The sequence below is a fragment of the Phalacrocorax carbo genome, chromosome 1 (genome assembly GCF_963921805.1).
Source record: "Phalacrocorax carbo chromosome 1, bPhaCar2.1, whole genome shotgun sequence".
NCBI classification, from domain to species: Eukaryota; Metazoa; Chordata; class Aves; order Suliformes; family Phalacrocoracidae; genus Phalacrocorax; species Phalacrocorax carbo.
The window spans coordinates 78,260,277-78,281,805 of NC_087513.1; the positions used below are offsets into that span (position 1 = coordinate 78,260,277).

Here is a 21,529-nt window from a genome sequence, read left to right on the forward strand (position 1 = left end):
TTTTCCTCTTGATATTCAGTTCTGCCAAGCTATTCCCACTACTCACATGGGTTTCAGTGCTGCTATAATTCCTTACAACCTAGTCTTTCTCCCGTCATTTCTTGGTGTGGTTGCAGATGATGTCTTAATGACATAAGGCTGCCCTAAAGTCAATGTTTTAGTTTATCTTAGAGTGATAAGTGCTCTGATTTGAGAAGACCAACCCCTGAAGGTCAAGGTTAATTACGCTGCTCATCATCCCAACCCCTTTCAGAAAAGATGAGGCGTCACTGCAAACATTCCCCAACTTTGATCTCTTAGCATCCTCTCCTTACACCCAACTACACTTTTGGGGGAAGAACAGACTTTGGTCTATGACTAGGTCTGAACTGAACAGTAAACTTCAAGAAGTCAGGCCCCATTTATCACTAATGAGACAAGAGTAAAAGGCACGCAAGGCAATCTATAGCATATGGTGGCAGTGAGAAACAGCAGCTTTCTCCCTCTTCAAAGACAGAAAACACCCTCCTCTAACCTTTGCACTTCACCAATATGTAGCAAAAAAAATTCTGTGTGTCCCCCTCATTTGAGGGCACACACCAAACAGTTTTTTAGATCCTGCAATGCCTTGAGATTGTGTTTTCTCCCTTTCTTTCATTATTATGTAAGTTTCTATCTCAATATTAAAGAAGTCACTTTAACATTAATTACAGTTCTTGCAAAAGTAATTCTTAATCACAGTGAATTCATACCAAACGTATTTGGTTTTCTTGTTTCCAATGAGCACAAGACATTCCTTCTGGATTGGCAAGTCACAGTCATGGAAAACAATGATTTAACAAGCCTAAACATCTAACTGTTCCTGGTATCTGCATATTGTACATGAAGAAGCAGAATCTAAAGCAATAAGAACAAGTAAATTATAAGACTGAGAAAAGTCAATGGGACCCACAGAGTTAAAAGTTGACTTCATCCAACCATAATTGAAATTACTTATGTGAAAATAAACCAAAAAGTCTTTGCAACTCTAGCAATAGCAGAACAGGTATAAAAGATCAAAAATAATAGAAGTGCAAGTTGTTCAAATTATTGGAACAGTCTGAATGCTTGATGATGCTCAAACAAATGAGGGAAAAAGCAACAACATGAAATCATAGGACACACAGGGTGTGCAAACTGTTCTCCTGCAGCATATCTTTGGCACCAAGAAAGCCACTGTAACGGTGGCTAAGCAAGGCAAGGCTGGGGTTTAAAACATGGTTATCGGTATCAGCAGGGCAAGAAATCACCATATTTGAGATACTGACAAATTAATCCTAGCTGCTACCTTATACTTGTACTCTGTGAATCACATCAACCTTCATTCCCCAATTCAAACACTCCATAAATCTGCTAAATCAGCTTTCAAAAATTGGAAGAATAGATAACACGTGACTATTTAAGCACTATCAAACATGGCCCCAGACCACAGAGTAACTAATATTTTCAGATGTACTGGGTTGCTCACTGTTACCTTATTCCTGTAATATTATTTCCCAGCCTTTCTGAAGCCCTCCCCAGCAAAGCACAAGTGCATGAAGCAACACATAGCATGCCTCCTGCAGAATCTGGTCAGCAAAACAAGGGAAGGAACGCTACATCAGTAACAAAGGCAACAAAGACATGGGAGAAATAGGATCACAGAATGTTAATAAACCACTGTATTTCAAACCACCTCTGTTGGATGTGGAAATGCATAAACTGGGTTACTGACCAGAAAATGTTGGGGGGAAAAAATCCCTGGTGGACAGACTAGACATTTAAGTTCTAATTACTAGTGTTACTAGTGACTGGATTATGATACTCCAGAGTTTCAATTCAATAGTGTATTAATTTCAACACTGAAAATAGACATCTTCATACCTCCAATGAGCAAGGTGACACTGTGTAGCCTGTACATCTAAGCACTCTGCTAAGCTAGTAGCCTGATGAGGCTTTCACGGAGCTCTGTGCAGACACTTTTACCTTTTCCAGGGTGTGAAGCCCAGGCTAGCACGGCTCACTGTCCCTCAACCCCATAGTGACTCAGATATGCTGTATTTGCAATATTGAATTATTCATTACAGTTATATCAGATGGGGGAACAGGGTCTGGGCTTCTTTTCTTCCCAATGATGTTTCCCTCTGCTGCAGAGAACAAAGCATCTTCTAAGCCACATGAATCAGGGCTCCCATGTTTCAGTGCAATTTATACTAAATTAACTTCTGATCCTGGCTTTCTTGTCACACTATTTAACTGCTTAAGAAGAGTTCTTCAGAGACTGGAAGCAATAAAAGGCAGCTCATTAAAAATGCCCCCACAGCCCGCACCACCTTTCTGAGTCAGGAGTTTACTGCCTGTGACACTGCAAGGATATTTCATCTGCATGCTCGCTTTGCCTCAGACTCAACTTTACTCTGGAAACAGGACAGAATATGAAGGCATCTCCACTTTGAATGCTCATTAGTCTCCCAGGTATACAAGCATATTCCAGGTCACAGACAGTCGGATCCAGTTCTGTGTAAGAAAGAGATCTTCTTGGCACTCCTGTGGCACTATTCTTCGTTTTTGCCAAAGTCTGTTACAGCACACATAGGAAATGGAGATGGTCTTGCAAAAACTGGACCAGGAGTGTAGGCTATCAAGTAGCAGCTCCTTTACATTAATGTATTTAGACAACCAAATGTCAGCAAAACAGCATGAGAAAGCAGAGGAATTTCTCAGAAGGATAATTGTAAAAGAAAAGCCAAATCTTTGCATTTAAGATGTTGAGCTCCTTACATAAAATCATAATATCAATCTGACAATGTCAGCGTTCCTTTTACACATTTCAAAATGAGCACAATCCGTTGATGCTGTCCTCTTCTGCAGAAGCCATTCCTACTTACTGCAACACCTCCATGAACTTAGCACAATGGAAGAGTCGAGGCAGAACAGCGTTCTTTGCACTGTCTGGCACATGTCGCAACCGTCATTTGTTCCCACATGTTATCCATGTACAAGGAGAGAATTTGTTTGGCAAAAAAGATGCATTTGTTGGCCGTTTGTTTCTCTGTTGCATTCAGATAGTGATGTGGAACTGCCATAAAGTATACCTGTCCTGGTTTCATCTGGGGTAGAGTTATATTTCTTCGTAGTAGCTAGTATGGGGCTATGTTTTGGATTTGTGCTGGAAACAGCAGTGATAATGTGGAGATGTTTTAGTTGTTGCTAAGTAGCACTTACACTGGTCAAGGACCTCTTCAGCTCCCTGTGCTCTTCCGGGTGCAGAAGAAGCTGGGAGGGGACACAGCCAGGACAGCTGACCCAAACTGACCAATGGGATATTCCATACCATATGACATCATGCTCAGTATGTAAAGTTGGGGTAAGAAGAAGGAAGGGGGGACATTGGGAGTGATGGCGTTTGTCTTCCCAAGTAACCGTTATGCGTGATGGAGCCCTGCTTTCCTGGAGATGGCTGAACACCTGCCTGCCCATGGGAAGTAATGAATGAATTCCTTGGTTTGCTTTGCTTCCACACACAGCTTTGCTTTACCTATTAAACTGTCTTTATCTCAAACCATGAGTTGCCTCACTTTTACTCTTCTGATTCTCTGCCCCATCCCACCGTGGGGGAGTGAGCGAGCAGCTGCGTGGTGCTTGGTTGCTGACTGGGGCTAAACCATGACAATATCAAACAGCTCTTCTGGGGACATCCTGTTTGCTTACAGTGTTCAAAAATATAAATAAATAAAAAGCACTGCTCTGAAAGGTACAACAGAGACAGCAATGTAAGATTTTTAAAACTTACATTTCTGCTAGATGCTGAGTTCAGGTTGTCAAGTCTTCCAGCCAGACAGATGGTGACAGCAAATTAGAGATTCAGCTATGAAAATCCTGTGATTTTCCGTGGGAGTCATGTGCCTAAAGTTACTTAGCTTTGGAAACTATCTGGTCTCCCACCATAGCCAGTATTTGTTGTGTCATAGGTCCAGATGCACATAAATGTGCAAACCATGGCTCCTGTTCAGTTCAGTTTCTGAAGCTGCAGCCACAACATCAGTAGCTTAAGCTTTTTGAAGACTTACAAGCCTGAATGACTACCCCATGTATTTGGCAGCAACTCTACTCTTCCACATTTGTAGGATGCTGAAGAAAACAGGACCTACTCCAAAATCCAGGCAAGCTTGGAACATATACGAACAGTATCTTAAATTTATCTTTTTTATTGCTTTGCCCTATAAATACAGCACCCTTTTCAGGTGACAAAGCATGATACAAGGCTGAAGGGGTTAATGCAACCTAGCTCTGCTGATCTATCACTTAGTTTCCATACTCAGCAGTTGTTTCTGTTAACAACATACTAGCAACTTCCGCAGTCCCATGAGAAAGTAAAGTTTCTTTCTACAGAAAGATCAGAAGCTTGCAGCTGTAACAAGGCATAATCCTTTATAAACGCTTTTTGCACTGGAAAGAGCCAGGGATATTAAAGCTTGACCTAATACCATTTTAAAACCAGAATCCCAAGTCCAACCACTTTAACCTTTTAAAGCTGTAGGTTTTGGCAATGTACAGGACCCTTTGTAAGTGAGGATCAGGGCTTACATCTTCCAGTAGGTCACATCAGCTGGTGTGTGAGGCAACAGTGAAGGGGTTTTGTGAGTCTTGACTTAATGGTGCATAAAAAGTGACAGGTTAAAGGGATTCCACCCTTAAAAAAGCCTACTAAATCCCTTAACCTTGAGAAGAGCTACGCTCTACAGTGCCTTGCCTGCACAGATCCTGGCAGATGGGGTCTGTGGTTTTGCTTAAAGACACTAAGAGAAGAAGTATCTCTGGTATGAAAAACTGCAAGAGTGTAATTGTGACATGCCAAGGAAACTGAGTTGAATACACTTCTCTGGGATCCAAGAGTCTGTGTCATGCATATAGCCCAGAATTCAGTGTTGCAGTTCTGCCCTGGCACAGACCATCTTAAGAGGTTAATTGCTGTTTCACCCATACATGCATAGTTCAGAAATCGGTAGGGTGGAAAAGAGAAGCAAACTTTAAGTCCGTTAGACCAGGGGGTCAATGAAGCAGGTAATTTAAAAGGCCTTTTAAAATGAAATTTATGATGGTAGAGAAGCTTACCATCATCGCCTACTGGTACACCAAATTACGAGATTTATTTCTTCAAGCTGTTGTGACTAAGATGCATCCAAAGCCCTTCTCATTTAGCCTTAAAATTGAACAGAACCTCTAATCTTGATCCTATCAGGTTTTTCTGCTTAACCTCTATTACACTTCAACTTAAAATCAAATGTTGCTGCTGACACTCTTCAGCTCCAGTAAGCACAGAGAACACTCCACAAGCAGCAACGACTTTTAATCACAGAGGACAGCCATCAAAACCTGCAAACCGTTCGATAAATTGTCGCTTGTTTCTCACTGACATGAATCATTGCAGTATGGCATGCAAATGATGCGAACATGCCACGTGAGCTCATCATCTCAGAAAACAAACAGCACCATTGTCAGCATTCAGACAAACAGCCCCTCCCCACTCAATCCATTTTTGTTGTCGTTGCCATCAGCCCTAAAGAAGATTACTGTGCTCAAAGCTGTACAGATCTTATTTTCATGAATATAAACTAATGCTCTGAGATGTCATAGGACAACAATTCACCTCACGCACCTCTGCCAGCTTCCTTCAGTCAAAACCTACAACTGCTGGGTAAATGCAGAGCACATATACAGTGTCTACGGAAGAACTACAGTTACTTGCTTTGCCGTATACCCAAGCTACACAGAGACCCACTTCTATGGTTACCTGACAGTCAATTTTTGCATGGCCCATGGAGAAATCATCACCAGACCATTTGACACAGCCTGCACATAAGGCAGGAGCCAACAGTGCAGCTCCAGTTCTAGCCCTTCATGGTCCCAAACTACTCTGAACCTCTTCCCTTCACCCGCCTTTTCAGTCTGCCTCTGGGGATGTAAATGAGAGCATACAGTTTGGGGGGTGGCAGGAATGCCTGAAGTTATGTTTGACTTCTATAAATATCAGTCTTTAGCTTCTTCCTCTTTTAATGATATGATTTTGGTATTTTGACACCATCTTTCAAGAAAGAATGGTCAAAACTACAGTGTAAAATAAAAATATGTCTAGTCATAATTCAAAGAGTAGGGGTAGTTGTTTAGTGTCTCACTGCACAGGACAGGTTCAAAAATAAGATACAAGAGGAGTTGGAACTGCAAAGCAGTCAGCTAAAATCAAACAGGAGGAGAGCTGCACAGATACCAATGAATCAAACTATGAAGTTTCACAAAGTATCTGAAGTACCTCAAAGTCACAGGAAAGGTTCATTTCTCAGAGGCTGAGCAAAATGCAAACAGTCAAGGAGGAGTTATGAAATACTGTGTGTGCTATAAGGCACACTCCCCATCTCAGTTGTTATGGCAAGCAATCCACTAATGCAGATTTTGTAATAACTACCACTTACAAAATCCCCTTGCAAATAAAAATTATTTATGATGCTTTTAGGAGGCTTAAATAAAGCTCTGAGAGCAAATGCAAGGGTTTATTTCACTGTCTCCTCTCCATGAGAAGTTCAAACACTTTAAACTGATTAATAAGTTAAACAGAGATTGATCAGGGGTCTGTGAATGAATGTAAGTGACCAGGCTTCCTCTGATGTTTACCTTCTGCGTTGGGAAGGACAAGAGGTTAAACAAGCCATGCTTTTATTGGGCTGAACAAGCTTAATAAAGCCTGTTTGGTGTGAAACAGGAATGCATTTATAGTAATTTAAAGAATGATGAGGACGAAAGTTTCCTCCAAGAGTCTTAAAGCTCCAGATATTCTGGTCAAAGACTACCAAACCACTGATCTGACAGAGAAAGAACAGTATTTTGCCATCTTCTCCTTAGTGGTTGTCAGGATGGAACTTGGAGGGGGTGGGGGAAGAGAGAAGATAATTTCCTGTATCTCCAGCAAAAACATCAGAAAAATCTTCTGGAATCCTTTTCTCTAAGGAAAAAGCAAAAAGTTCATTATGGTTCTCTATGTCACTACATTTAAGCCCAAAGAACTCTGGTATACCTGGTTAAAAACACTCTCACATACACCACGTGCATATATCAGCAACACTGTAAATTATTTACATATGTCAGGAAGTTAATCCCAGTTGTTTTCTTCCTCCATTTATCTTCCTGCTTTTGATCCTCTGTAGCCATCTCCTTAATTCCCAATAAAACCATCATTTCTAAAGAGTACTTGGGGGGGGCATGTTGTCTTGAGGGTAGATTATGAGAATACAGTAATTTCTTCACTGTTTTTCACTACTGTATCCAGGCTCCAGGAGGCTGCATGTATTCTGCTACCGAGCACCCAACAGGTGTTCATTCCCAATACTCTGGTATCTCAGGAAGGGTTCTTCTAGAAATACCGAGTTACCATCTTCCTCCTCCTTTCTTCCTCCCTTTCTACAGATTTAAACTTCCAATTTGTAAAGTATCATCACTGAAAAGCAGAACAAAAGTCAGCATGGGTGTCCTCCCTTTCCCCCTAAATGCAGGCTGACCAACATAAAAGCTTCCCAAAAGAGCATGCAAACTGTCTGATCTCCCTGTATGTGACAGTGAAGCTCACTTATACTACTGCTGATGTTCACAGCATTAACCATGGTATTTCTCTATGGGTCAATTTTGCATAACTTCTTGTGATGGGCAGAGCTGCAGATTCCTTATCCTTGATCTGTAGTTCTTCAGATATGTCAGGTACTCCAGAACACCAAATCCCACATTACCTTAAATTTCCCAGGTTAAAATATATCATTACTCACCTTTTTCCCCTCTGTACTATCACCACTGACATAGGACAGTTTCCGACGGACATAGAAGAGCATATCGTCTTGCCGAGGGGCCCACTTCTCCATAAAATAAGTTGAAAACATCCAAGTCCAGAACACAATACGGTCATCTTTGAAACACCCTAAGAGGCATAAAAGAAAGGAGAAATACGAGTTGTGGAATTAGCATGTCACATTTAATTGTGCTTAACATGACACCTGAAGTCTTTGCTACATATGGTGCAGCTGAGCCCAACGGTAGCAGAAATACTCTCGCACAGCTCAGAGTAAGTTTTTCCTACAGCGTACAGCACAGCTGTCATTCGGCACGATCCCACTGCCCACCTTTGGCCATCGTCAACCAAAACCACCTTCTGGCAACTTCTGCCCTTGTGCATAACAAACACAGATCAGAGCCCAGAGCACTGTGCCACAAAGAATCACAGGACCAGTGCACTGAGCGAGAATACATCAAAGCAGTACTCAAGGAGTAATTTCAAAGACATGTAGTGCCAATATATGCTTCAGTTAATGATATGAAGCCATCAGCTGCCAACAGGTTCATTATATGCTCTCAGGGAGTATAGCCAATCCTTCAGAAAGTAGCAGCTGATACCTTCCTTAAATTGATACACAAGAATGTGCCCATGCAGGGGTGACTGTAATCCACCGTCTCTCTGACAAGGAACAAAGCCCAGCTCTTCCTCAAGGAAATGAGGAGTTTAAGTCCTGAATCCCAATTAAACAAGAAAAAGCAGGGGGAGAAAGGGAAAAATGGGAAGTGGAAGATGCAACGAAGTTTTGTTCAAGGAGACAAGTTACATCAGCATCAGCAATAGCACGGCAGTTGGCCTCTCACCAGGAACAGGACACAGTAGAGGTGACATCACATTTTGTGAAAAGCTCTAAAGCACTTAACTACAGCAAAACAACAAAAGGTGCTGCATCTCTTCTGTGGTGTAATGCTCACACACTGTTGAAGACCAACATTTATACAGACAAGGAGAGAAGTCACTACTGTGCCTGGTGAACATCTCCACTGCTCCTCGGTCCTACTAGAGGCTCCTTGATGGAGTAATTGCATCCCCTCCCTGAAGCCCTGCTGAGAGATAACCACAGCTGTTAGCCACAGTCTAGCTGTATGATGGATGGCAGTGTTATGTACAAGACAGCAAGACAGGTTGGGGCAGGGGTGTACATACACTCATGCAACTGACAGCCCATCCTCCAGAGCACCTAACTTTTACAGTGGCTTACTTTCCTAAAAGCTATACGTTGGCTGCCAGATTGGTACACACATTCCTCCCCAGCCCTCAGCTACCATTCAGGTTGGTGTGCTTCCTTCCCAGCAGTACGCTGCGCATATCTCTGCGGAGAGAATAATCTTGCATGAGACAGAAGTGGCATTTACTTACAGCAATATCTGGATTAAGCTTTAGAAGATTTTCCAATCAACTGTGAAGAAAGCTGACATGTACCATAACAATGACACTAGTGGCTAACTTCAGGGCTTCATAAAGCAATCAATCTTTTAATCCACAAGTATAACTCAGCACATTTTACTACTTCATTTGTGTGCAATATTTGCAAGCCAAACCTTTCTTCCAATCTTTGATTACTGTGGTGGGCAGGAGATTAGACTTTCAAATTTTTTAGCAGACAAATGGGTGATTGAAATAAAAATTTTAGGTCTCTCCAACTAAATGGAAAAATAATATTGAAACCAAAATGAAATTCCACTGATGGACTGTGCACAAAATACATTGATCAACATCAAGTAGGATGGTATTTGAAAATACATATGTAATTGTTTATATAAAAAAAAATTAACTAAAAAGCTGAGAGAAACCAGAAAAAGGCCAAGGCAGTTAGTCCCAGTGCAGGTTAATTCCAGTCCACGCTGCAATTGCTTTATTTGCATGGCTGCAGTGCAGTAATTTCAACTACTTAAGGCATCATAGAACATAATGTGCAATCATGTATAAAATCCGCAATGCACTTAAGTACTATCCAGTTTTTCCAGCAGAGAAAGGGAATCAAGCACCGGAGAGATCAGATATGGGGTGCTGGGCATCTGCACCCCTCCCTTGGGCACAGCTGCACCCCTCCCTTGGGCACAGCTGAACAGGACTGTATGGTAAACAGCTATATCTAAGAGCCTTCCACATAAAAGTGTATTCAAATGTGTTCAGACTCCCAAAACCAGGCTGAGAAAGCACAGGATTACCATCGGTCAGTATGTTCACAGATAAACATCAAGAGAAAAAGAACTATTCAGGTTTAAAGATATCCTGCTGACACAAGGACAAATGGCTCTAAACTACCCACCAACACATATGTAGGCTAGAAATTCCAAGCCAGTTCCTAAGCATTCAAGTCATGAGGTCTGTGAGCAGCCCCCTCAGTAGGAATAGTGAAGGCAAAAATCCCTACAGCTGTAAAGAGAGCTCAATTTGGTTAAGAAGTTTCATGTGGTACCAATGACAGCCAAGGACACCATGGCCCAGCCCAGCCTCTATATTTAGCAAAGAGTAGAAAACGGGGCATGCATTCATCATGACCCATTAGCCGTCTCAAAGAAACTTATTATGTTTCATGGGTTTTGAGTACTTGAATTCCCAGTCTTAATTAAATGGGGAGGGAGGTGGAAAGGAGGAAGAGGATTACCCTGAGTTCACCTGGAGTTCTAGGAAAATCAAAGGGAAAAGAACCTACATTCTGTAAGAATCACCTCTGAAAAAAGTTCTAGTGTCCAGAAGTACCCCACTTTGCTTTTGCTTCATAAATGAGTAAACAAAATAACGCTAGCCAAGTCACTCCTAAACTTATATAAGGGTATTTTTCTAGCGGGGGAAAATATTTCTCCCTTACAAAGCAAAAATGATTATGTTATCTAAATCCAGCATCATAAACAAGGCTTAAACCACTTTTAGATTCTGGCAGTACCTGCAAAAATCTGGGAAGCTGTCATATGAGCTGCTTACACCATCAGATACATTTTATGCAATAAAGCACAGGAGTTAATATGCTCTTCCGAACTATTTATGCATGATTACAACAGAGCATTAATACATGCAAAACAACGGCTGAATAGGGTAAGGTACCAGGACTTTGTGCATGCTTGTCCCCTTACTGGGGAATGCAGGACAAACTGATTCAATGTATTTGACATTAGCCTAAACAGAAAACCAGGGGACAGAAGTGCTGCGGCAGTGAAGCTACTTCAGCACTGCAGCGTAATGCTGTGGGGGGAACAACCTGAAAACCCTTATAGCAAAGTTGGAAGGCCAACAATTCAAAACCCTACCTGCGACAGATTAGATGTAAAATCGTCCTCCAAGCTTCAGGGATACTTGCAGACATTGCTGTAATTAAAACCAGCCTGAGGATGTTCTAACTGTTCTGACCGCAGTGGCTAAAGGACTTTTCCTGAAGCCAAAAAGAGCCCTATCACTGCAACACAGCTGCTTTTATTAGATTTTAGTAGAAGCAGGAAGGATGGGGGACAGCACACAAGAAAAATTAGCCTTTAAAATCAACGACTAAATAGCATTAACTTGTAAAGGAGACAAGAAAATTCATAACTGCAAGAGTCCTTAAAACTCGAGAGGGGGAAAAATCTATTCCAATTTCAAGCCAGAAATTGTCAGATCCAATATGTCCACCCAAGCTTGCCTTCAACTATTAGATCCCCAAAAGCACAGCGTAACTTATTTTGGTGGCATAGAGCATTGCACTGGAAGCCTTCCAGCTTTTCCAAGAGGAAACTTGGAAGCTGCTTTTAAAATTGTTTTGGGTAATGGTTTTGAAACCGTCAGGCTAACAGCGCAGCCGACCAAGTTATTCTTTTCAATAGACAGAACAAAGCACAAAGCCTTCATTTCTCAGACTTTGCCACAGCACCCTGTTGAGGGGCCTCAGCTGCACTCAAGATGGTAGGGCTCAGAAAGCAGCTCTGTCCCCATTACACGCCACCCACCAAAGAAGTGGACAGACTCAGCTCACAGTTGGATTGCTGATGACCGTAACACTCTATTATACTTGGTACTGCTTCTATCCACCTGGCAAAGACTGAGATCAAAAACAGCAGCCAGTTTATCGTAGCCTGGGCAATCACGAGTTGGCAGCAGCTTTCTGCCATGCTGGTCCATCACTGTTTGCACAACACTCAGATGTGCAGACAGACATACACACTACCGTTAAGTTGGAAGGCCCTTAATAAAACACCTGGCACTTAAAAGCTCTTGAAGCTGACTTCAGTATTTGGGGAGACCTTTTAAAATGCTAACAGTTTTATTTTTGCCAGAGGAGAATTTGAGCCTGCTGCAACACCAGAATTAGATGATATTTACAAAGGAATCAAATTCCATCTATAGTTAAGAGCATGTAGCAAGACAGCTTCCTGAAAACACTCCTCCCCATGCGAATTCTGCTTCTAAATGAATAAAATGGAATTAAGACCATAAATCTTAATACACTAAAAGTTGATTATATAATTATGAGACCTTTGTCATGAATAAATCCTAATTACAACAATTTACTGTAATGATTAATTTACATGGATTTTATCCTCATTAGAAGCAAGATTTATGCCAGCTGCTATGTAATAAATGTCTTTTTACCTATTAGATTTTTCTGTTGAGCATTCATTTCAAGGAACTGACTCCAGATCCACATAAGAAGTTGTGATTTTTTTTTAATTAATACTTTCCAAAAAATAAGTGGATAAAGAGAAGTGTCAGCATATTATTTTGCTTCAAAGGAATAGAAGAAAAGGGTTCCTATTTGGTGGTTAATCATTTTTTCAGCATGTACCACTCAGAGCTTAGAGGAACAATAATTTCAGCTAGACAGGGTTTCTTCCTATGCTTTTATTCCTTTAGCCTGCCATGAGCTACTCTTAACTGTGAAATGTCATAGAACTCATTTCATCTAACTCTGCTACAGTGCTATCATCTGTAAAATAAGCATTCTTACATGTTTGGGGGTTAATTATAAGCTTATGAAGATCTTTACAGCCCCAGCATGGAAAGCAATCTACAGTTGTGAGCGATTCACACTATATTTAATTTTTGTTTTGAGTTTAGCCAAATATTCTGCAAGGACAATATAAGAAGTGCTTCACAGAGATTAAAGCTACCTTTGATATTAAAAAGTTATAATTACGACTGAATAAAATAAGAATGGATGATCCCTGTCTAGTGATAGTTGCCAGCCTCCAGATCATTAGGAATCTAAAGTTCAGTCTTCTTCCCACACCTACATAAAAAAACCACCATTAACTATTTGAGTTTGACCTTATACAGGACCTCACCAAACTTTCAGAAGTCCCCTGGCAACCAACAATTTAATAGGAGGCACCACAGACAGAATGCATTACCAAACCAAAGGCTCTCAGAGCACATTGCAGCACATTCCTCTCTCATAAATACTGGGGCTGGGAAGGGAGCGCCTCCACTGATGGCAGCTGTAATGACATAGCACAGTGAGAAGTGCACTTCTGCAAGCACACAAGTCCTAAATTTGTCAGAAAAAAAACCCCATATACTTTCAACATAAGTCTTCCTGCCAGAACTCTAGCTAGAAGAGGAAGGCATCATGGTAACAGCAGTGACAGGGACAAGATAGGTGCCACAGATTAAACATCCTACTCTGCCACAGACACAACCCTCCTCTTCTCCTTGCCCTAAAATGAAGGTAACTGCTCCTCTACCCCATCATGTGTTACATGCAGACATTCATTAACATACTATGAAGAGGATAAGCAGAATATAGTTAAAGATGAGAGAATAATTTTATAACAAATACAGCGCACACGTCTTCGCTAACCGATAGTAATTTACACAGAGGATAGATGGAAGCACATTTGAAGCCGAATGAAGGACAGTCTAAACCAAATAGACATGTTGCTGCTCTTCCTTTTCTTTCTGTGGCCGTTTTAAGAGCACATCTTCTAGCACGCTTTCAAGCTTGCACACATATATTAGACTTTTTTACAGCTATATAACTGATTCAAACCTTGGCTTCACAGCATATCCGTAAAGGAGCTGACAAAATTTGAGCTTCAAGCATTGAGTCATCAATGTTAAAAGGCTGAGAAGAACATTAGGCCAATTACTCTTAGAGCTGCTGTGTGTATTTACTCATTTGCCAGTAGATGATGTCACCTCTCTCATATTTATCACCTTCTCGAAGCACAACTGAACATTAGGCATTATTACAAACCCCAGAGTCAACGTGCAGCTTCAGTGCACACCTTAAATTTAAAACCTGTTCACACCAGATAATTGACTCAAAGGCCCAAAATAACAGGAGCCAGAAGCCTGGATCAAAGACAAATGTGGTCCTCTGCGTGGAGAGGGGAAGATAAACACATTTTTGCATTCAGGAATAGACTATCAAGTCTTTCATGAAGGCCTGTGAACAATTCCATGAAATAATAGGTCCAACACACTTGAGATTCAGAGAAACTGAACTAGTTTTCAACTGTTAACTTCCTTTTCTTAAATCACAGAAATTACTCAGAGCTGACTAAACAGAAGTTGTGCTTACGCCTTATGCAGAACTAAACAATAGCAGACAAAATTTAATTCTGTTCTAAAGATCAGTTTGCCCTATCCAGTAATAGTTTCTCTCCTATACCACCGAGCTTTAACTTTGAAACTCTATAAAAGTCAAACCACAGTTGTAGCGACGCAACTTCATGGTCCGTACTTGTAAAACACCTGTCAATCACATCACATACCTATCCTCTACTTGCAAAGCAATGGAATTATATCACTCTCGAAAACCGGAAGGAAAATGCCAGCATAAAAACTTTTGATTCTCAGGACCAAAGTATAACTTTCAAGTATATTTGACATTCACTAGTGATGGCTCTCCACTGTGCCCCATGCCCCTCCTGGCCCCTCAGACTTTCCTCTAATGCTAATACAATGCATTTTCTCTCATGTAATTAGATACAGACTTTGCCTAGATTCTGAAGTTTTCTCTTTTATCCACAGAGGCTATACAGTCTGGGTCAAAGCTGATGTGTCAAGGGATTTCCATCACAGAGGTGGCTTTTAGGAGGTTCAGATTCCCTGTACCATAACCATACCGCTACCTAGCCACTTGCTCTTTCATTGGACAGGATAGATTTATGCCGTAAACGTAAGACAGAAGGCTTTGGTTTTAATATAGCACAATTGCCAAACACCTAAACAGCAGACACCTCACAGACAGTTTATCTTTGCTACCACAATTTACCACCTTCTTCAACATAACATGCAAGCCAATTACAACCAGTTTCCTCTCTCCCTGGAAAATATGAAATAGTTCATTTATATTGCACTCTGGGTATCATAAACAAGTTCTTACTTTCTGCCTAGGGGAGAAAATACTTCATGCAAATTAAACTTTCTGAATATCTCCCAAGGCTGTTAGGAGCGCATATTCTTCTCAACTAAGAATCATCCACAAATAATTTTGATGCCACAAAATGTACCTTACCAAAATATCCAATAGAATGGAGATAGGTGAGAATCAGACAATGACATTTACATTCGTCTATCATTTAGTTAAAAGTTCCTTCTTTTGCGAAAGGTCTGCAGAAAACAGTGTAAGGTGTATATTTCATGCTAGAGTTAAAAGCACTTGCCAACAGGTAGGTGTGGGATAACCCACTGCACACCCAAGTCTAACCCTAAGCCTTAGCAGCTGGAGTTCATGCTGCATCTTGAAACATGAAGATTTTTGTCCTTTCTAGAACCTTGGGATTACCCTAATTTGCTCCAATATCTTGGTGGGGGGGTGGGGGTCGGAAACCTTACGAATATAGGAATTCCTCTCCAAACTTGGCAGGTTCCCAGACTCTGTAAATTAATTTTAATTAAAAAAAAAAGCCATGTAGTTTTGATTTGCATTTATTTTGTTGGTGGGTTTGGGTTTTGTGGTTTTTGATTTTGGGGTTTTTTTTTTTTTGCGAAGGGGGTGGGGGGTGGTTGTTCTTGTGAGTTTTTTGTTTGTTTAATAGTTCATAACATGTAGAGCTAATGAGGGTTATAACAGAAAAAGTGGGACTGCTCATTTTCAGACTTCAACTTTGCCACTTCTGGAAAAAACCACACTGCAAAACAGCCAGCTAGAGCATTCCTAGAAGAAGATAAAATTCCTCTTGCAGCTTACAAGACAGAAGTATATTGTCACAGGAATGGATTAGCAAACTCCTGGTTACAAGTAACAGGTGGTAAGTGTATGATTTCCAGGGCAATGACTATGAACAAACACAACAAATTTTAGAGTACAGCCAAAATATTCTCTAGGTGGTTTTGCTACAGATAGCCATTTGTATATTGACACAAGCAAGTACAATCCCAGCACAGACTAGGCTCCTCAAAGACAACAAATTGAACTTATTAGAGAAAATGATAACATTTTAAAAACAAATCTAACTTAGAAATCCAGATCGCATTTCCAAGCAACTGCAAGCACTTTAAGTGTAAGTTTCATGGAAAGTCAAAGGACTTGGAAACCCAAGTTTCACTTTATTATGTAACATTATTGATATTGGTCGCATTTCCCTCTGCTCTATCCCTGGGCTTCATTTCAAAATTCCCATTGTATGTCTCCTTTTCCCTGAGAAGACATGCAACAGATAGAATAAAATCAGGATATCAAAACAGCTAAGAGACAGCAGATAAATGTATAGAACCTTTTAAAGCCTGAATAGATTCATGCATGGAATCTGGAAATTAGCACTTTCTTGCCTTCCAAAGCCCTGAATTTCTCCATTAAATATGATTTAATATTATTTAAGCTTTTTTCCATAAAAAGAAATGAACAGATTTTTCTTTTTTTAAATGCAAACAAAAGCATCTGGGAGGCAAATGAAGGATTAAATCAAGAGCAGGGAAAGGTTACTGGAAATGCTAACAGATCTACTGAGTCAAGCAAAGCCTACCACAAACGACGTCAGATTTTGCAAGATGCCATCATTACCAGAATTGGTGTAAATTCTAGCCCTATTCTAGTAGCTATGTACTTAAAATATATGTCACTTAAGAGCAGAAGATAATAACAGACAACTATTATCAAGATAGAAAAAATAAAATTTTTAATTTATTACATTTAATATACTTTCTCTGGCTACAAAACAGGAATTTCAAATGGACTGTGATTTGTTGCAAGCACACATGGAGACTAGGACTGACAACTGAACAGTAAATATCTACATCAAAAGATCAAACCAGAGTTGGGAAGTCTTGAATGTTTTATAAAATGTAATGCAAGAGACATGCATGAAACAGCTCTTTCAGTAAACAGGAGTACTTCTTAAACAAAAAACCCACACTCACAGATAGCAAGCAGTAAAAAAAAAAGAGTCATATGTATATCATAGGTCTGTCTCTCTAGAGATATATATAACTCTAGATATATATCTAGATATATAAAAACAACCTGGCAGAATAGGATTCTGTCTTACAAATCCTTCCATCCGTACATTTCAGGAGGAAAAAAAAGCTACTTGCTTTAAAACTAGCCAACTGCAGGTAGCAGTTATAATTTTGCTCTCCAATGCTAACAAAAGACCACACCAATTTACTTTCAGATGCTAACCTTCAAAACTTTCTCATTAAAACTAACCATACAGAAGGAAAGAAGCAAGAGTGCTTCAAAGCAATAGGTGGCACAAAGGAGGGCTGCCATCATAGCCAGGACTGCATCGCTCACTGACGCTTTGCTTTGGCTTCCGTTGCAGGCTATTTTGGCTACCCTGGGAAGCTGCCCAGGTTTCCTTTCAGGAAAACAGGGTAAGGGATGCTTTCTCCTATGGTCAGGCTTTGCTTCAAGTTGAAAAAATACATACAGCTGTTTTTTTAATTTCATTTTTCCAAGTCTTTGAGTTGTCTCTGAACTCTCCACTTGTAGAAAGACACATGCAATGAAAGCTATGCTGGCTAAAAAAACCAAGGCAAAACTGAAACCTGCCCCATCGCTACTTAGTCCCATTATGTAAGCTTTGAGATACTATTTCAAGACATTATTCAGCTCTTTCTATTCAACACTTGCACAGATGTCAGTAACTGCACATGCCAAGTTAAGGCACAGGTACATGGGGATGCTTGCATGCTCTGCCACTGGCTGCTAGGACGTGTTAATACTGTTTCCCATTCACAGCATAACAGTGATACCAGGATTACATGCCAGCTCTTCAGTCTGAATATCTTGAAATTCCTTACAGGCAGGCTGCAAAGGATGCAAAAGGATATCCTTCCTGACCTTTTTTCTTTCTTTTCCCCTTTTTCTTTGTCGGCTTCTAGCTGTGAGACTGGGACAGAACCAAATTTCCTTTCCAAACTTAACATGCATAGCTGCTCCGATATCTAAACCCTACTGAGATTTTATCGAACACTGCTTCAATGTTACCTAGGCCCACTTCAAGAAAAGATAAAGCAGAGTATGAATAAAAAAAAACCTGTGGTGACATCAACAAACACGGAACTGACAGGAGAGAGCCCTCAACACAAGCCTGTTTGCCAAGTAGCCAAAGCAGACTGCACAGGGCACAGGAACATCTATTTTGTTAAGTTGCCCTAGAACCAGTGTAACTTACCCTCAGTGAAAGAAGCAAGACAGGATACAACAGAAACAATAAGAAGGAAGGGGAACATGATTCATCTTCTACCTTCTAACCTCATTTTGTTCTTTTTCTTCCCATAAAGCCCAGAGTTACGGCACCATCGCAAAGTGAAAACTGGGTTTCATTTACCCTCTGTGCATACCAACATCCAGCTTCCGCGGGTATTTGTATCACCTGAGACCATGGACCAAACTACAGATGTTCCTGCATGTTTTGGGGGAAAAAACCAGAATCTACCCTCAGGCTTTGAATGCCATTTTGACACAAATACTTCTGGCTACATGGAAGGAATGTATTTCTTGAATCAATTGTTAGCCAAACACCACTAAAATTCAGAACATCTGAAAGATCAAAGCAAGAAAAAAGGGAGAATTTAGTATCAAACACTATAAATCCATAAAAATTATTCTACAGTCTTTCAACATAGCTTAGAGATGCCAGGCATTTCCCTGAAAGGCATGTCCTGAGCAGACAAGAGAAATGAAATATTTCTGTTTTTACCAACAAGGGCCCCAAACTTTCTTGGTTCTGGTGAAACAAGAACTTCATTCTGTCAGAGAATGCACCTAAGCAAATGTAGCTGAGTGAGTGGCTGGTGTTTTGGGCATGTAAGGCAACTGGAGGAAAGAGAAGGAGTATGACAGAGCAGAGATAAACAGCTTCCAATTTGCTAAAGGGAGAAGAGGGGAGGTAAAAAAGTTACCACTGAAGCCCAGCACTTGTGCTTCACAAACTGAAAACCTCAACTCGTATCTGCTCTCTCATCCAGCTTTCTTTTGTGTAGGAAATATGACATCTTGATACTTTTGACATATGCATTTCTTTCTGCAGGGAAAAAGAGAGCTTTCTTCACAGTCTATCAGTTGACAACCTGTCAAGATGACTAACGTTCACATCACTGCCACATCACTATTGTTGTCCTGTTTAAGCACTGAACACATTTGTCAGAAATTTTCTGTCAAATTAAAATACGGAAAAGAAAATAGCAGAAATCATTGTGAGTGAGGATTCCCAGCTAGAGAAAGAAAAAGAAAAATAAACCATGAGTTAATTATGAAATAATCCCTCCTTTAATTATTAACATTATTTCAGGTATTACACTTATCAAAGAAAAAGTTACTCCTAAACCTGATGTGTCAGGATGATAAATTGCCAGGAGGAAGACACTTCCATATGTTAGAATTTTGTATAGTTAGTTGAATCTCTTGACTAAAATGTGTAACAAAGAAAACCAGAACTAAAACCACAGCCTTCCTCTAGCACAGCACTTAACGAAAATAGCCTAGTACACTACTTGGATCACAAATTTTCTCCTGGGATGAGCTAACACTAGCACAAGTAGACTGGGGACAGAAGGGAACACATGAAAGTATCACCTTTCCACCACGGATGCACACAAGGTGACTCCAAATACACTTACACAATTTCAGTTGGAAAAAAAATTCAAAGGTTGTCATCTGTGGCTGATAGTTCCTTCTTCTACCATAAATTACTGCCCTTGGAGCAGGAACAGCAGAAGAGGTGTTGAATCTGCACCTCAGCTGTAGTTCGGAGTATTAACATGAACTAACATTGATTTCCTTTTTTTTCTGCCAGGCTGTGAGCACCTGAGGAACAGGCCCAGCGACCATTCTGCTACCCCGCTATGGAGGCAATCATCTCCAGCAGACAGCAGGGTGGACACAGCTGGGGCTGGCAGCCTCTCAGATCCTCTCAGCATGAGTCTGCTGATCATCTACTACATGTCTTTTCACATTAATTCCAGGTATTTGTTCTCCAGAAGCCCAAGCCAGTAATCTCACAGATAAGTAGTGCTTACAGAGAACTGCCTTCTCCAGATCATGGAAAACACAGCAAATTAAAGGCACAAAGCTAATAAAATAATTAGACTCTATTACCCCAGCAAGAAAAGCTGAGATCTCTAGCTTAATGCTTATCCAGAAAACAACTGTCAATAAGCCAAGAAATCCATAAAAGGGTGTGTAACCTGGCTTCAGTCAAGCAAATATTGTTTTCAAGGAAATCCATACCTGTGCTATAATCCATATACTGTGCTATAAAGCTGTGTAGTTACAAATTCAGGAAGTCATCCCACAGCAACAGTGACCTCTTACCAAGTTTGTGCCTTGAAACCCATCAAATTATCTAGAGAGAGTTAGAATGGGAAGAAGTTGACCCCTCTCTCCTAAAGAAAGTGAAAAAGCAATCAGCCCCCCTTCCTCCACTGGAGTCTGGGAAGATGAGCTTCTTTCCTCCTTTTCATTAGCTTCAGAGACTTAAAAAACCTCATGGAGGTAAACAGAAAGGAGTTCACCAGAAAGTACCACTAAAACAGAACGGAGTTTGGCAGAAAGTACCACTACAGAGAAGCAGATACTGAAGAACTCAAAGGGTTTTCTTCTGTTGCTCCACTCAGCAGCATAAAAACTACAGCAGCTGAAAAAGTAGAAATTGCTTAATCAAAAAAGTGCATCAATTGTCTTTTCTTCAGCTTTTGGGTGATCTTCAACGTCCCCCCATCTTCTCCTCTTTGAGATCAGTTCTTTTACTCGTTGCCTAGATGTCGCATCAGAAGCCCTGTCAGGTCCCTCCAGCCTCCCAAAACTCCACAAAGAACAGCCATGAAATAGCATGTTTGAGCACACACATTCCTCTCAGATCTATACATCAGCCTGTCACCAAAGATTTTCCAGTGCTCTGCCCCACCAGACAGGAATGATACAGTGGCATATGATGCCACCTACATCTTCTGCTCAGGCTGCCAATCCTCTCTATCCCTGTGGTTCAAGGATTCACAGGCACTTAGGTTCTTAGCAGTAACAGCAAAACTGTTTCAAAACCTGAGATAAGCTGCATGAAAAGCTTCATAAACAATTCCATGAACTCACTGTAGAAAACACAGATGACAGCAATGAGGAGAGTTCTATAAAACAGTTCTGAAGTAAGTTTAACACCAACTTGAACAAAACAGTTTAGGAAGTGTATCATCTCCCCTTTGCCACCCCATTCCCATTGAACATTTCATCCTCAGGTAAGAAAATTGGTAGGAAAACCAAGCACTAAAAAATTTGCTTGAAACCTGGTCAGGCAGCCA

At 40.6% G+C, this 21,529-nt stretch overlaps 1 protein-coding gene across 3 annotated transcripts in view; it reads right to left on the reverse strand.

The window, feature by feature from the left end:
• Window positions 1–21,529, reverse strand: part of KIAA0930 (KIAA0930 ortholog) — an 81,304-nt gene that overhangs the window by 35,456 nt on the left and 24,319 nt on the right. For all 3 annotated transcript variants that reach the window (XM_064461226.1, XM_064461229.1, XM_064461221.1), the window contains exon 2: window positions 7,809–7,957. In XM_064461226.1, the coding sequence (XP_064317296.1) occupies window positions 7,809–7,957 (149 nt within the window). The remainder of the gene's footprint in view (window positions 1–7,808; window positions 7,958–21,529) is intronic.